The 16,148-nt window shown below is 48.2% G+C and overlaps 1 protein-coding gene across 1 annotated transcript in view; it reads left to right on the plus strand.

The window, feature by feature from the left end:
- R3HDM2 (R3H domain containing 2) overlaps positions 1 to 16,148 on the plus strand; it is a 98,430-nt gene that overhangs the window by 76,594 nt on the left and 5,688 nt on the right. Inside the window, exons 13-19 of the mRNA XM_044679222.1 lie at positions 2,650 to 2,882; positions 3,396 to 3,568; positions 11,328 to 11,429; positions 14,057 to 14,299; positions 14,690 to 14,816; positions 14,980 to 15,140; positions 15,591 to 15,745. Coding sequence (XP_044535157.1) covers positions 2,650 to 2,882; positions 3,396 to 3,568; positions 11,328 to 11,429; positions 14,057 to 14,299; positions 14,690 to 14,816; positions 14,980 to 15,140; positions 15,591 to 15,745 — 1,194 coding nt within the window. The remainder of the gene's footprint in view (positions 1 to 2,649; positions 2,883 to 3,395; positions 3,569 to 11,327; positions 11,430 to 14,056; positions 14,300 to 14,689; positions 14,817 to 14,979; positions 15,141 to 15,590; positions 15,746 to 16,148) is intronic.

Raw genomic sequence — 16,148 nt, forward strand, 5'->3', positions numbered from 1 at the left:
CTAGGAAATTTCTGAAGCCAGATTTGAACCTGCCGTCTCTATGCCTGGCTCTCAGTCTACTGAGCTACCCAGCCGCTCCCTAGTTATAACTTTTTATCTGGAACTTTGATGAAGAATTTACAATCCTAGGCATGTACTACAGTCTTACAGATTCTGAGAAGGGGCTTCTTCCCATTCTAGGTGTCGGCAATGATGTGCAGATTGCCTAGCTTAAAAGCTTCAGTCTGACTTTTAGCCTCCCTTCTCCCTGTTCCCCATGGACTCCCTGCCCTACCCACCTCCAAAAAAAGTAGGAAATAAGTGCAGAGAGCCCAAAGTCTTGGCTCCAGATGAGCAGTAATGGGGGCAACTCCCGAAGCTCCTAGCTGATTTCTCATCCTGACTCTGGCTTGATAGGCCATGACCATTAGTGCTAGGGTCCTCCTAGCTTCTGTTCCAAACGCTTCCTGTTCCCTACCCTGATGTCCTAATTGCTCACACGGACATTAGAGCCATTTCCAGAGACTAAACCCACCTTATATAACACCCCAAAAGGTGTGATCCTCAGGCCCACGCTCAGACTATAGGATCATAGCCTTGTTGTGGCTGTCAGCCTCGTTATCTGCCTGAATGTTTGACGGCTCTGCATCTGGGGTCAGCTGTAGAGAGACACTGAGACCATGGCCTGGCCACGGTCCGGCTTCTTTGGCCCTCAGTGGGCTTGGTTAGAGTTCAGGTTGTCCAGCATTCATGTGCCTAGCATTGTGCTGGGGCTGCTGCCAAGGGATTGTAATGACGCTGCTCAGCTCTGCATCAGGCTCCCCCAACACTAGCCTCATGCAGCACTCAGATATTCCCTGGTTCTGAGAACAGCTTCACACAGAGAAGGTAGGTGGACACAGAACCTCTACAGATGGACACGGATGTGAGGGCCATGTGCCCGACAGACTCGGCCTTTGTCTTAGAATCTACACAACACATTTTCACATGTACATGGCTTTCTACCCTCTGTTCCTCACACTCTCTCTCCCTCCTGCTCTATCTCCCTTTATCTTTTCCTCTGTCCTGTTCCCTCTTTCTCTCCCTTCCCCTTTCCATTTCTCCATTCTCTTTTCCTCTCTTCCTTCCCCTCTTCTTTCCTCTCTTCCTCTCTCCCTTTCCATTCTTCTCCATCTTCCTTTCCTTCTCTCTCCTCCTTTCCCTCCCCCTCTTTCCCTTCTCATCTCCCCCTTTGTTTCTCTTTTTCCCTTTCCTGCTGCCTCTTTCCCTTTCCCTCTTTCTGCTTTCTTCCCTCTGTTCTATCCCTCCTTTTTTCTCTCCCTCAATCAGAACCCTAAGACCTCTTGTTTTCAACTCCTCTCAAATTTGACATTGCTTCTGCCCCTGACATATCACTCCATACTGATTATATTTTTCTCTTTTCAGTTCTTCCTGACTCTCCCTAACATACAGGGAAGCCCTGATAAAACAGACCCAGTTTTACAAGCCTGGCCCTCTCTGGGGTCAGATATTCAAGAGATACGGGGCTCTTTTTGAATTATATAAAAGTCTCTGGGAGAGAAATTTTACCAGCAGCCTCTCAGTCTTTGGTGGCTGGCTGGGACCACTCCCATTTGTGGCATATCTACTTTAACAGATGGCCAAACTAAGGAGAGGACTGTTGACTGCACTAGACATCTGGGGGAGGGGGGAGTTGGGGTCATTTGTATAATGCTTTAGAGTTGGGGTTAGAGGTTTTGTGCCCTAAAGTGAAACAGTTTCTTGGGTACCAGTGGTTTGGGACTCTATATTTTGGTTGAGGACAAATGTCCTCCCATTCACTCTTATTATCTGTTATCTCCAATTCAGATATACTGTTGGAGATGAGAAGAAAATCCCTGGCACTTGGAAGTCTAATGATAGGGGACTTCCGATATCTGGTTAGTGGGGGGTCAGTAAGAACTTGGCTTTTCAGTCTCAACTTTGCAGTTCAGACTGGTAAGAAAGCCCTGCCCTCTCCATCTCTTAGACTTGAATCCCATTATTGCCCTTGTTCTTTTACCTACCTGGGAATCTATATGAAAGAACATGGAGGGTATAGGTGCAGTGTTTCCTCTTTCATTGTTTGAGGTCCCAGACAGGTTCGATTTTGCTTGGCCAGAAGTTTTTAGAACTAGTTATGCCCAAATTTCCATGGATATTGAGTGGCATTAAGCGGACTGGGCTGAGGCTTCTATTGCCAGACTGGTAGGAACCTTCCCATTCCCTCAAAAGTGGTCACGATCCGGACTTCTGTTGGGTTTGGCTCTGAGTAACATGAGGAAGCCGCTAGCACTTTATTCTGTTGCATCATTGGCCTGACCCACCTGTAGAAGGGAGAGCTCTTCCCCTGTCCCACTAGCCCCATTGCATCTTCCATTGTGGGCTCCCAAAAGGAACAGGAGGTTGAAGCCAGTCTCTGGGTCAGATCAGTCACCAGTTCTCTCTCTCCCAGATTTGCCTTTCTGCTCTTTGTTGCCACTCTTGGTCTTCTTCTGTCTGCTCCCATCAAGCCTCAATCAGCTGGCCAGCTAACAAGAAATCAGTGTGCCCCATCTCCATTGTTCTCATAAGAACTGAAATAAGCTCTCCCCTAGCTCTTATGCCGAGGTGGTGGGGTGGGGGGCGTTCTGACCACTGTGGTCTCTGCAGGGGGAACCGTGAGGGCCTGAGCCGGACCTCAAGCAGCCGCCAGAGCAGCACAGACAGCGAGATCAAATCCCTGGAGCCCCGGCCCTGGAGCAGCACAGACTCGGATGGCTCTGTCCGAAGCATGCGGCCACCTGTTACCAAAGCCAGCAGCTTCAGTGGGATCTCCATCCTCACCCGGGGCGACAGCATTGGGAGCAATAAAGGAGGCAGCGCGGGAAGAATCTCCAGGCCAGGTACTACATGCAGTCGGCTCCTCCAAGCCCCTCCCGGGCCTCTGACTCCGGCGCCGGAGCCCTCCCTCCACTGTCAGGCCCAGCACTTCTTATCTTGGGAGCACCGAGCGCTCTTCCCTGGGACTCATCTGAAGAGCCCCAATGTCCTGACCGTGAGAGGACATCTCTGTGGCAGGCCCCCCTCACCGATGGCCCCCTTGGCCGGCCTCCCCTTTCCTGGCCTTCTCCAGGTCTGACGTGGAGCTCACATTCACAGAGAGCTGACACCCCAGCCCTTGTCTTGCCAGCTGGAGCTAATCCGAAACGGGGGAAGAGAGTTCGTGGGAGGGTTTTTGTGGCACACGGATGCAGGGGGGGGGGGGAGTCGGCTCTCCTGGGCAGCTGGGGGCACAGAGGAAGGCGGGGAGAGGCCGGAGCCCTCCAGGCTGCTGCCCGCCCTGGGGAGGGGAGGCTGAGCTGAGAGGTATGGCAGGGATTTCTGTCCGTGGCTGAGTGGGTCTCTCTGCACTCCAGGTCTTGCCCTAGGTGCCCCTGAAGTGTGTGGCCAGGTCACCTCATCCCAGCCCGTGCGGGGCCTCCTCCCTTGCGCTCCCCAGCAACAGCAGCAGCAGCCGCCACCGCAGCATCCGGCACTCCCGCCCGCACCCCAGCAGCAGCCACCCTTGAGCAATCACATGATCTCCCAGGTGAGGCTCCCTTCGGGCTCCTCCCAGCCTCCCCCAAGCCTCCCGGGGACCAGCTTGGCGGCTCTCCGGGCCCCAGGCTGGCCTTTCCTAGGGTGGCGCTCCCCTGTATTCTCCTTCTCCTTCTCCGTCTCCTCCAGCCTCAGCTTCTGTCACAGGAACGGTTGAACTCTGCCTTTTGGGCTTATCTGGGGTTAAATTAGGATGGCATTAGGGTCAGTGAGAGCCCCTGCAGCCGTGACTCTTCCCAGATCTGCCCCTGATATTTGTGCCGAGGCCAGCCAGTGTCCATTCTGCTCTCAGTGTCTGAAGCCGAAGACCCTGCCGTGTTCTGCTGCCATTTTCTCCCTGCCTTGGGATGCTCTTACTATGTCTGCTGGCATTTACACCGGCTTTGAGGCTTGCAGAGTGCCTTACATACATTCTCTCAGTCAGTCCTCAGAAAGAAACAGAGGCTGAGAAATGAGAAGTAACTCACACAGGACCACACAGCTGAGGGCTTTTCTGAGACAGGATTCACACTCGGGCCTTCCAGATGCTGCATGCAGATGCCTAGGTCTCCTTCGGGACACTTTTTCCTTTTCATCTCCCAGACTTCCCATTCCTCCCATCTTCTCCAGGCCAAGAACCTGTTTTCTTGAAAGTGAAGCTTGTCTAGAGGACAGAGATGCCATGTGTATCTGCTCTAGGCATTTCCAGGCAAGCCCCAGGAGCTCTTTTCCTCTCTTTGCTAGAGCTGGAATACTCTGCAGTCCTTTAGGCCCGGTTTGCTTGGCCCCAGCACCACTTGTGCGTAGTGGAAGGAAAAACTAACACTTGGGCAACAGCAAAGTAGCACAGCAGGTAGACACCAGGGCTGGAGTCGCAGATCCTGGCCTCATACACTTCCTAGCTGTGTGACCCTGGGCAAGTCATTTAACCCCCATTGCCTAGCCTTATCACTCTGTTGTCTTAGAATTGATACTAAGACAGAAAGTAAGGTTTTTTTTGTTTTTTTTTTTGTTTGTTTGTTTTTTAAACCACCACACACCTGACAACTAGAAGTAGTTCAGAGTGGGTTTGACTGCCTCAGGAGGCAGGGAGTTCTCAGGTGAAGTCTTTGAGTAGAGACTCAGGTGCCATTGAGGGAGGCCATACAGTCTCTCCTTCGAGGGCCCTGCCAGCTCAGGGATTCTGGGCTTCTTTCCTGTCAGTGAGCCCAAGCCTGGGAAGATGATTATCTAGAAAAACTTCCCTCCTCCTTCATGTGGATGTCTGTTAGCTAGTGATTTCAGTCTTTCCCTAGTTTTCACTTTTCTCTAGTTTTTTTTCTCTAGTCTTCACTCTTTCCAGCACCATCCCTGCCTTGTCTCCTTGGACTTGCCTTATCTCCCTCTCCAAGACTTGGCAGAGATGTCTTGGGTGCATTCAGATGTGTTGTCCTTTATATTTGGGTATGTTCAGGCATCTGTCTGTGTGTGGCACTTTCTGTCTTCTCTTCATTAATGTCTTCTTTTATCAATGACTATTTCTTTTTTATCAGTTCTAGCAGCAATGGCTAGGCACCCAGGGTTACCCAGCTAGGAAATGTCTGAGGCCAGTTTCGAACCCAAGACCTCCTGTCTCCAGACCTGGCACTCTGTCCACTGTGCTACATAACTGCCTTGTTTTACTGATCTTTAGACAGGATTTGCAGGTTCCTAAATATTTCTTATTTGTGTAATTTTGTGCAGAATATATGTGTTTTAATGAAATTTCATCCTCTCTCCTGCCTCTACCCATCCCCTTAAATAGAAGAAGATGGGGAGGGATAAAAAGAGAGAGTATTCGTATTGGGTCTGAGAAAGTGTTAGAATATCGACTCTGTACAAGTTCTGTCCCAGCCCAGACCTTGGAGCCAGAATCGATTTGTTGATGTTTACTGAGCCTTCACTCACTTTCTGATTTCTGTATCTTTTCCACTACACATTTACAACTCTAATTGAGTCTCGTCTACACCACTGCAGTGGCCTTCTGATTAGATTACTTGCATTGAATCTCACCTTTCCAGACACCGTATCATACCACACAGCTGCCAAAATAGTTGGGGGAATGGGGGAGGGGAGGGGTAAGGGGGGAAGAGGGGGGGCGGACAGCTGGATGGCTCAGTGGATTGAGAGCCAGGATTGGAGAGGGAGGTCCTGGGTTCAAATTTGAAGACGATAGATAACAGCACTTATCTACCTACTAGGGGTGTTGTGAAACTAAATGAAAAAATATCTACAAAACACTCTATAAACTTTATACTCTTACTCTCTCTCTCTCTCTCTCTCTCTCTCTCTCTCTCTCTCTCTCTTTCTCTGTTTCTGCTCTCTCTCTGTCTCTCTTCCCATCTCCTCTCCATATATATATGTATACATATATATTTACATACATACACACATACATATATATGTATATTTGTGATCAGTATTATTATCTTTTTCATGCTTTAGCCCTAGATTACTCATACAGCCATCTTCTTTACTCCTGCTGAAAACCTAGAGGAAGTCATATAGCCATGCTGATTGGGTCCACTACAGACTTTCATTATCTATTCCCAACTGGGTCCTTATTCTACACTCCAATACATTGACTTTTCTTTGATTGACTCTACTATATTTCCCACTGGTGAGATTCCATACTTTCTCTTCTCTTCTGAAGCCATGTTCTATAGCACTTTCCCCTCCTTCTGTCTTCCCTATAGGGTACCTCATCTCATACTTCACTAAAAAAATTTAGGCCCTTCATGGCAAGTTTCCTTTTCTCTCCAGTTCCCACTTCCAATCACCTCAACATTATTTTCTGTCCTTTCCATCTTTGCTTCTGTCTCTGATAAAGAGGCCTCCTTTCCTTGTCAGTACCAATCCTTCCTTTTCCATTGGCTCCTTCTCTGGGCTTATAGACACAGCAGGATTCCCCACCAACCTTTTAAAAAAACCTTCCCTTAGACCCCTCAAGCTGTCTTCCTATATTTCTTCTGTCTTTTATATTCAGATTCTTAGAAAAGACTCTACACTCAATTGCTTCCACTTTCACACCTTCTACTCCTCAATTTTCAATTTGGCTTTCTGTTCCCCTCCATTCTGCTGAAGCTGCACTCAGGAAGGCCCATTCTCAAATCAGTTGATACTGTTAATTCCCCTGTCCTCCTACATATTCTCTCCTCCCTGGGTTTTTAGAACACTTCTGTCATGGATCTCTGCCTCCCTGTTAGGTAGGTCCCTCTCAGGCTTTTGGGCAGCTTTGACATGCGTGTCCTATCCTTTTACCTTCTGGTGGTCTCAGCAACTCCTGTGGGTATCATGTCAGTGCAGATGACTCAGATTTGCACATCAAGTTCTCCAAACCTCCAGTTTTCCAAACTTGCCTCTGTTGCACAGGCTGCCTTGGAATGCATTTCTCCTTGCCTTCTCTTAGCCTCTCTCATTCTATGTGCCATTTAACACCAGAAACTTGCCTAAATTGTTAGTGTTCATTCATTCCTCAGATTTTCATATACATATTTATCTAGTTATGTAATGTATTTTCCCAACAGAATGTAAATTCCTTTGGGGCAGGGGCAGTTGTTCATCTTGTTTTGATATCCTTTGGATCTGATACATAGTGGGTATTTCACAAATGCTAGCTGGGATAGATGAGATCTCCTGTAAAATCAGGCCTGTGGAATTTTGCCTCTGAATGGCACCTGTGGTCCTAGTACTTTTCCTTTCTCTCATCTTCCTTCCATTTCACCCACTCTCTTCCTTTTTTCCTCTCTCTCCCGACTGGTGTGCCAAGTCATCATATGGCATTGTTGGTGACACTCAGAGCTAAAGTGGTTGCTGACCCTGGAATAAGTCCTGTTTCTAGCCTCCCACATGCACAACATTGCAGACTCTTGAGGGAAAGGGCACAATTCCTCAGGCTTAATGTAAGGGGACTCTTTTATTTAACATGAAGCTTTATTTTCACTTCCATTGACAAGAATAGATTTCAAAATACATACAGAAGTTCAACCTAGTGCTTCAGTGAATCGGTGATCTTATTAATATCTGTATTCCTTCCAGACCTAGAATATTTTATCTTTCTCAGGCTCCTCTTGTGTGTATCCTCTGTAAGTCCTCTTCTCCACATCTCCTCTCCAAGAGTTCTCCCTTGCTCTCCGTGCATGGCCAGCCTCTGCCTCCTTTTTCCACATGGTAGTGTTGACACAACTTCCCTAGTAAGAGCTAGAATACATCTCTGGAACCTTCAGCTTCAGAGCTGGTTTTATGCTGCATCCCAGTCACATCCACTATGCGCCTCTCCATTGTCTTCTAGCTGACTTCTGACATTCATTTTTTGGAGATTGTTGTTTTCCATGGTTTGCCTCCATACCGCAGCCTCCAAATGATCTCACTATTAAAGGCAGTGACCTTTGTTTTAGAGAGAAGCTTTGTGTTCATTAAAAGCACTGGGCAGTGGGGCAGCTGGGTGGCTCAGTGGATTGAGAGCCAGGCCTAGAGACCGGGGGGAGGGGGGGTGGTCCTGGGTTCAAATCTGGCCTCAGACACTTCCTGGCCTTGTGACCCTGGGCAAGTCACTTAAACCCCCACTATCTAGCCCTTACCACTCTTCTGCCTTGGCACTGATGCTTAGTATGACTTCCAAGGCAGAAGGTAAGGGTTAGGGGGAAAAAAAAATAAGCCCTGGGCAGTGTCTTCAATTCAGTCCCACATTCCTATGCCCAGTTCCAGACTTTGTTCATTTATCCATCTTTCCCAAGATATCTGTATTGATAGGCCAGCTGTCCATCTGACTTTATAGGAAAAGCAGTTTCTCTCTGTTTGTGGGTGACTTGATTAAATGCTAGTAGTACAAATACAATCTAGGTGGCTCAGTGGATAGATCACCTGGAGAATGAAGATCTTGGGTTCAAATTTGACCTCAGTCACTTCTTAGCTATTTGACCCTGGGCAAGTCACTTAACCCCCATTGCCTAGCCCTTGTCCCTCTTCTGCCTTGGAATTGATACTAAGACATAAGGTAAATATTTTCAAAAAAATAAAAACAAATACAAATACAAGCAAGCAAAATAGTCTCTGCTGTCCCAGTACATCTGTCTAATGGGGTAGAACAACTCAAGACAAAGGGGAGCTGGAAGAGCTGGGGAGGAATTCTAGGGAGACCATGATGTAGAGGTAGCTGGGAGATGAGATGAGGATAATGGCCTGCATGCAGGTGACATGCTTATCATAGTTCCCTGTGGGGCACTACCCACCAATCATGAGTGCAGTCAATAAACATTTACTAAGGGTGCTAGAGTTACAGAAAGACAAGAGCGATCCCTGCTCCTCAGCTCAGAGTCTAATGGAGGAGACAGCATGAAAATAATTATAGACATGCAAACTATCTGCAGGTAAGTTGGAGGTCCATCCTGAGGGCAGGCACTAGTATTAAGAGGGATCGGGGTGGGTAAGGAGAAGTAGGTGGCTCAGTGGATAGAGAGCCAGCCCTAGAGATGGGAGGTCCTGGGTTCAAATGTGGCCTCAGATACTTCCTGGCCTTGTGACCCTGGGCAAGTCACTTAAACCCCCACTGTCTAGCCCTTACCACTCTTCTGCCTTGGCGCTGATGCTTAGTATGACTTCCAAGGCAGAAGGTAAGGGATTTATAAAAGAAAAGAATGGGAAAAGCTTCTTGCAGAATCTTGTAGTCTTTTAGCTGAGATTTGAAGAGAGTCAGGCGAGGGGTTGTCTTGTATGTGGAATTGTAGTATGGCAGAAGGGAGGAAAGTGTAAGAAGCCTAGAAAGCTCTGAAGGGCTTTTTAAGTCAAAAGATTTTCTATCTTACCCCAGAGGACTAGGGAGCTTTTTAAGTCAAAAGATTTTCTATCTTACCCCAGAGGACTAGGGAGCCCATTGAATGGGGGCCCAGGGATGGGCTGTGGTGTATGGCCTCACTTCCTAAGTGCTGACTGAACAGAAGATGAACGGAAGTAGGGAGAGACTGGAGAGACTGCCTGGGGGGTGTTGGGAGATGGCCCAAAGGTGAAATTGGCAGGCCTTGGGAGTGGAAAGATAGTGAGGAGCCCAAGATGCTGGGGAAGATGGTGGAGATTGGACCCATCTGCCGTGTGCCACTGCCCATTGGCCAGGGCTGAGGAGGACAGACTGCACCCATGTCGGCCCAGGGTGCTAATGGAGTGCTGGGCTCTTGAAGGGGAGCCTTGTCCCGGCCTTGTTCAGTCACAGGTGGCACCTGGTGGCATTGACCAGGATTCCCCAGGAGGTGGCAGGATTGTCCTCTGACTGCTTTTCAGATTCCCGTGATTCGGGAACTGAATTCTTCTGGGAAGGAGGCAGGGTACTAGAAGTCAAGCTAAAACCCACATTTCTCTTTGTCAGGATGAGAGGATTCCCTCAGCCTGTGTACCTTTGAGGTAGCTCAAAATTCATAATAATAATAAATAAATAAAATTTTCCGCCAGGGCTGGGTTGGAGGAGAATGTTCATTTAAAGGATTTTACACCAAGAGACCCTCATACTTGCCACACTCAGTGCTTCTGAGCCTGAATTCGCAATGTCTGTGTCTGTTAGGAAATGGGTGGGCTTTGCTTTTAAGGCAGGGGCATATGGGCCATATAAAAGATTAATTCCTTCCTAGCCACTTTTGACACAACTCAGATTCTAGTGCCAAGCCTATGGAGTTCTTTCTTTTTTTTTAAATACTCTACCAGCCTCCTGCCCAGCTTCCTGAAATTCTGCAGTGTCCAAATGCTGCCCTCTGCTGAGAGGCTTGGGGGAGGAAGCGTGTGGGACATGGGAATTCTACCTGCTTAGGCCCTTCGGCCTTCCCTGATTTCTCCAAACTCTGCGACAGCATTACCTGAGATTGTGGTTAAAGAAACTGAAGAAATAATTGGAGCTCGCCGATGGAAAGAGGGAAAGAAAAAAGGGCCAACCTTAAAGAAATGGTTTGGAAACATAGCACGTCCCTGACAAACAAATCCCCCTGATTCTAAGCCAGCAAAGGTGTGTCGAGAACAAAAGCTGTTTGATTTCAACAAAGCTGTTTTGTATTTTATTCCTAGATCCCTGCTTGTGTGCTGGGGGTCTTTCATATTAACCTCCCAAGTTGGAGCACAGGGCAGCTATGGAGAAAGAAGCCTGATCCAAGCATTAAATGGGTGTTTTTTTTCCTTCTCTGTCCTCAGAAAGGGATGGGGGTGCTGATCTTTGTGAATGAACAGTTCATGTAGGAGAGATGGAGTGTGAAATTGGGAACACAGCAGGGGGAGGCAAGCCAGACTCCTAAGTAACCCCCTCCCTGTCCCCTTTATCAGGCTTCCTGCAGCCACGTAACAACAGCCCAAATAGGAATCTCTCCTCTTTGGAGGAGACTTGGAAGCCAGAAGTGTGCCAGCAATGCTCCTCGGAAATTGTTTGCTTAGAAAGTGTGTATGGGAAAAAGAAAGCAAGCTATATCCATAGTAAGAAAGCAAATTGGCTTCTGGCCCAGGGGATGCACTCAAAGGTCACTGGGGACAGGCATATGCCCCAGCAGCAGAGTTGGGCGTCCTTTGAGAGGTTCCTCTTCCTTCATAGATAAAATGAGCCTTTGGTCCCAGAGGTGGATGGCTCCTGGGGCCATCCCTGATCCTGTTTGCTGCCTACTCAGTACCCTTGATGGTCATTTGCAATTTCTCTTATGATTAACCTTGTTCTTCCCTCCCTGTGTTCTCCCCACCCCGACCTGTACCCTTCTCTCTCCTTCTCTGCATGCTTCTCTGCTGGTCCACAGCCAGTCTCAGCTCTGCAGCCCTCTGCGCAGCCTGTTCAGTACTCTCCAAGCTCCTGTCCCCAGGTCCTTCTGCCAGTCTCTCCGCCCCAGCAGTACAATATGGTATACCCTGTTTTCCTTTTCTTGTCCCTACCTGTATGTGAACATGTCTGTGTCCGTGTGCTAGCCTCAGGATTCTTGTACAGATTCATGCGTGTGCATCTCCTTGGCTATTAGCACAATGTGTTTTCTGTCCAACAGTGTTGCCCAAAGCTACGTCTCCTTGAGGAATTGATGTGGACCAGGCTGTCCACCAGTGGCCACCAGCCTGACCCTTCTGTTAGAAGACCACTGAATCTAGGACAGTGAGAAACAGAATTTGACCCCCAGAGCTATATGAGAAAGGAAAAGAGGTCTGATTCTGGACCAGCCTCCTCCAGCCATGAGAATTCGGTCTACTGTCTACTTGGCACCTCCTTTTCCCTTTCTAGACATTTCTGGGAGGGCAGAGGCAAGAACTCCTGTGGACACAATATCCCTTTCATTTCTTTAGAGAGAAAAGGCCTAACTGGGTTTTTCTGTTAACTTTTCACTTAAGAGCCCATTGCTTTTAAATCTTACATCACTATAATTTATGGCAAAATACCAGAGAAACATAATTAAGATTGCTCAGTCAATATTAAAGTCCTACCATGTACCAGACAGAGAGAGAATATGCTCTTATAGTCTACCTTAGCTCCATTTCAAAGCACACTCAAGAATAAAGAACATTATTGAATACAATTGACTATAATAAGGGCAACTGGGTGGCTCAGTGGATAGAGAGCTAGGCCTGAAGATCCTGAACAAAGTATTTAACCCCATTTGCTTAGCCCTTACTGTTCTTCTGCCTTAGAACCGATTCTAAGACAGAAAGTAAGAATTAAAAAAAAAAAAAAAAGAATATAGTACAAACTGAGTCCATAAATTCAGAGGAGACAGTAAAGGGGTGATCAGAGTTAAGAAGGAACGGTTAGTGAGATGCAGAATAAAACACATTTTGGACATGACCAAAATGGAAATTTGTTTTTTGGATTATGCTTATTTGTTACAAATATTTTGCTTTTCTTCTTGTCAGTGAAGGAGGTATAAAAAATAAGTGCATGACTACTAAAAAAAAAAAGTATTAGGGAATACTTCTTTGAAATGGTGAATCTGAAGTAGTTGAAGGAGGATTTGGCTTGACAGAAAGCTCACAAAATAACTGATCCCAAACTAGAAGCCTAAAAATAAAATTCATAATTCTCAGCTCTGCCTCACATTGTCTTTTCCTTTTGCCTCATACTCTGTTTCTAATCATTAACTGAAGGTCTTGGCTGGTGGGCCTGCCTAGGGTCCCTGGGTACTCTCAGGTCCCCATTCCTGAGGCTGGGGGGTTTTACCTGAGAATAGCTTGCATCCTTCTTTCATTGCATGGTCAGCATCCCTGACAAAGTGTCCCCACCAGTTGTCCAGTAGCCCTTTGCTGAGCCAGGCTATCTGAGCACTCTACCAGATTTTCCCCATCTTGGTTATGGGGGTAGACTGACCCTGATTTTAATCCCATATTTCTGCTTTTTCACCAGGATCCCCTCTGTTCTTCTACCTACCTCTTCTCCTCTACCTGCCTTCTGAAAAGTCCTGGGACACAGACCTCAAACTATTGCCCAGTCCCATCTTACCCTCTTGCCCATTTCCTCACAATATGGCCCAGGGAGAGGAAGGTGGCAGGGAGAGTGAGACAGCTGAGCTGAGGATCTGAAAAGATGAGATGAGGGGGAGGGCATTGATGTTTGGTGTCCCCTGATTTCTTCTGCAAGAGACCCTCCTGCTTTGTTCATTATCTTGCTTGGTGTGCGCGTGTGTCTGTGTGTGCCTTCGTGTATCGGTGTAGACTTCTTATCTCCAGGGAACAAAAGAGAAGAGAGAGCAGCCCTAGCCCTTTCACATGAGGAGTGAGAGATGTAATGCTCTTGCCCTCATTGCTAAGGAAGGAAGACTTCAGAGATGAAGTCCTTAGATGTTGGCCCCACCCCCACCTCAGCCGCTTGGCCTCGACCTCCTTATGGAGGTGAGAATTGGAAGTGGCTTCTGAAGGGCAAGAAAGCTGTCGGCCAGAACCAGCAAACTGAGGTGGAAATGACCCCTTGGAGGAGGGCAGCTGGAATAAGGCATCTGACGGCCCTTTCAGAACACTGGCAGAGCCGAGGGCAGTGGAAGTGCTTTAAAGCCAGAAGGGAAGGAGTCGATGAGATGGTGTTAAAGATGGCAGCCTTCGGAGGGATGGCCTGGGGGAAGAAAGGCAGGAAATGGAAGGACTATTAGATTCTCTCAGCCATATCAGTCAGTCTGATTCTCCTTACATGTGGAAGTCTCCAGCCACCCTTAGGCCTTAGGCCCCCGTTTCTGTTTGCCCTGCCATGTTTGCAGCCTCTGTGGTCATTGTTGCTGGATATTTAGTGGAAAGAGTAGCTCTAGGGTTGAGGGTTCTTAGTATTATTTGCAATTATTTTTTTTCCTTAAACATCAAGTATTCAATTTAAAAGAGTTCAAAATGTCTCTGGCTCTATGAGAGGTCCAAGAACACAGAACCATGGTCCTTTTTAGAGTCTAAAAGAAAGGGGGTAGGAGAGATTGCCCTGTGTGTGTCTGTCTGTCTCCGTCTTTATCTGAGCCAGGGAAGAAAGACTCTGCTTGGCTTCAAGTCTCCGGGTCACCCACTGTCTCCACAGACGGATGATCTCAGCAACCCCTTTGGGCAGATGAGCCTTAGCCGACAAGGTTCCGCCGAGGCGGCCGATCCATCTTCCGCCCTGTTCCAGTCCCCCCTCCTCTCCCAACACCCTCAACAGCCTGGCTTCATCATGGCCTCCACGGGCCAGCCTCTCCCCACCTCCAACTACTCCACCTCCAGCCACGCTCCCCCAAGCCAACAAGTCCTGCAGCCTCAGGGCTACATGCAGCCCCCACAACAGGTAGGAAACCTCCTGTCCTAGTTTTGATCTTTTAGGCTATTATAGGCTTAAAATCTTTCCTTTTGTCTTTCTCCATTCTAGATAGATAACCAAAAAGCTGTCAGTACCCAATCCTCTTACCTCTTACCAAGATATTGATATCTTTTGTTTTTAGTCTCACTAGAACTTTTCCCACTATCCCCTCCCATCCTTGAGACCATCCTATAAACCTGCTCTCAGGCAGGTGGTTGACCCTCCAATTAGAGACACAAAGAAAGAAGCGAATTCTACTTTCTGACTCCCAGTCCCAACATGTTGTATATTTAATTGGGTTTGGAATTTGGGAGTTTTTTTGATAGGGGAAATTTTAGGAGAAGACTCTGCTCATGTGCCCATTATCTCTTACTCTAGATACAGGTTTCTTACTACCCTCCTGGGCAGTACCCCAACTCCAACCAGCAATACCGACCTCTTTCTCACCCGGTGGCCTACAGCCCCCAGCGTGGTCAACAGCTGCCTCAGCCATCCCAGCAGCCTGGTAAGAGGAGCGAGGTTGGGACTGGGAGAACCCTTTCTCCCTCCATGGTGCTAGAACCAGATGAGTTCGAAGGAAGCCTCAGCCCCTCGGGGAGGTGAAGCTAAGAAAGAGTCGCTCTTCTGGGTCCGCCACACTGACCCTAACCACCTCTTCTCCCTTGTAGGGTTACAGCCCATAATGTCCAACCAGCAGCAGGCAGCTTACCAGGGCTTGATGGGGATCCAGCAGCCACAGAACCAAGGCCTTCTCAGCAACCAGAGGAACAGCATGGGGGGCCAGATGCAAGGCCTTGTGGTCCAGTATACGCCGCTGTCTTCATACCAAGTAGGTATTACTCTGGGGTAATAATAGATAACCAGTCTCCACTCCTCAGAAAGAAGTAAAGGACAGTTTTCCCCAAACTACTACTCTGCCCTTTTTAGGTCTTCCTTTCAAGATAAGACCTAGTCTAGATCATCCAATCATCTGTTAGAGTGGATTTTGATCCTTTTTGTTTTTTCATTCCTGTGCAAATTGTTAGGTGTTCCCCAAAGCCAGGTCTGTGGACCTAAAAGAAGCAGGGAGTTCTGATTGTCTCTCCCTCCTGGGTCCAGCCTTCATGGCCCTGGGGGTCTGTGATAGGGGTAGGGGTGGGGGTGGGGGGTCCCCAGAGAAGGTAGCATTTGGCATTTCTGCAGACAGAAGGGAATATATTTCTGAGTTTGTTGGCACTAGGGAGCCTGGAAGGGAAGATGTAGTAACAAAGGGATTACAGTTAATCCCATCTTTCTCCAGGTTCCAGTGGGAAATGAGTCCCAGAATGTTGTCCAGCAGCCCTTTCAGCAGCCTGTGCTGGTCCCTGCCAGCCAGTCAGTCCAGGGGGGCTTACCGGCAGGGAGTGTGCCAGTGTACTACAGTGTGATCCCACCAGCTCAGCAGAACGGCACAAGGTGGAGCCCCGGGGGGACAAGCGGGGGCTTCAGGAGGGGGTTGGCATCACAGAATTGTCCAGGGAGTGGGGATGAATTCTTGAATACTCAGTGTGTTTGGTCATCCCTTGTTTCTGGGTATTTGTCGGGGGTCAGAAGGAGAGATCACAAATGTGCAAGAGCCATGTTTCTCTGCCTGGGTCCCATTCTCCAAAAGATGACTGGATCAGCACTTGGGTCTCCTGGATGTCCAGCTTTGGGTTCTTTCTGTTTCTATCTGCATAGAGCGCTCTCTGTCTCTGTCTGTCCATCCATCTGTCCCTCCCTCCCCATCTCTCTCTCTCTCTCTCTCTCTCTCTCTCTCTCTCTCTCTCTCTCTCTCTCTCTCTCTCTGTCTCTGTCTCTGTCTCTCTCTCTCTCTCTC

The sequence above is a fragment of the Gracilinanus agilis genome, chromosome 5, assembly GCF_016433145.1.
Source record: "Gracilinanus agilis isolate LMUSP501 chromosome 5, AgileGrace, whole genome shotgun sequence".
Lineage (NCBI taxonomy): Eukaryota > Metazoa > Chordata > Mammalia > Didelphimorphia > Didelphidae > Gracilinanus > Gracilinanus agilis.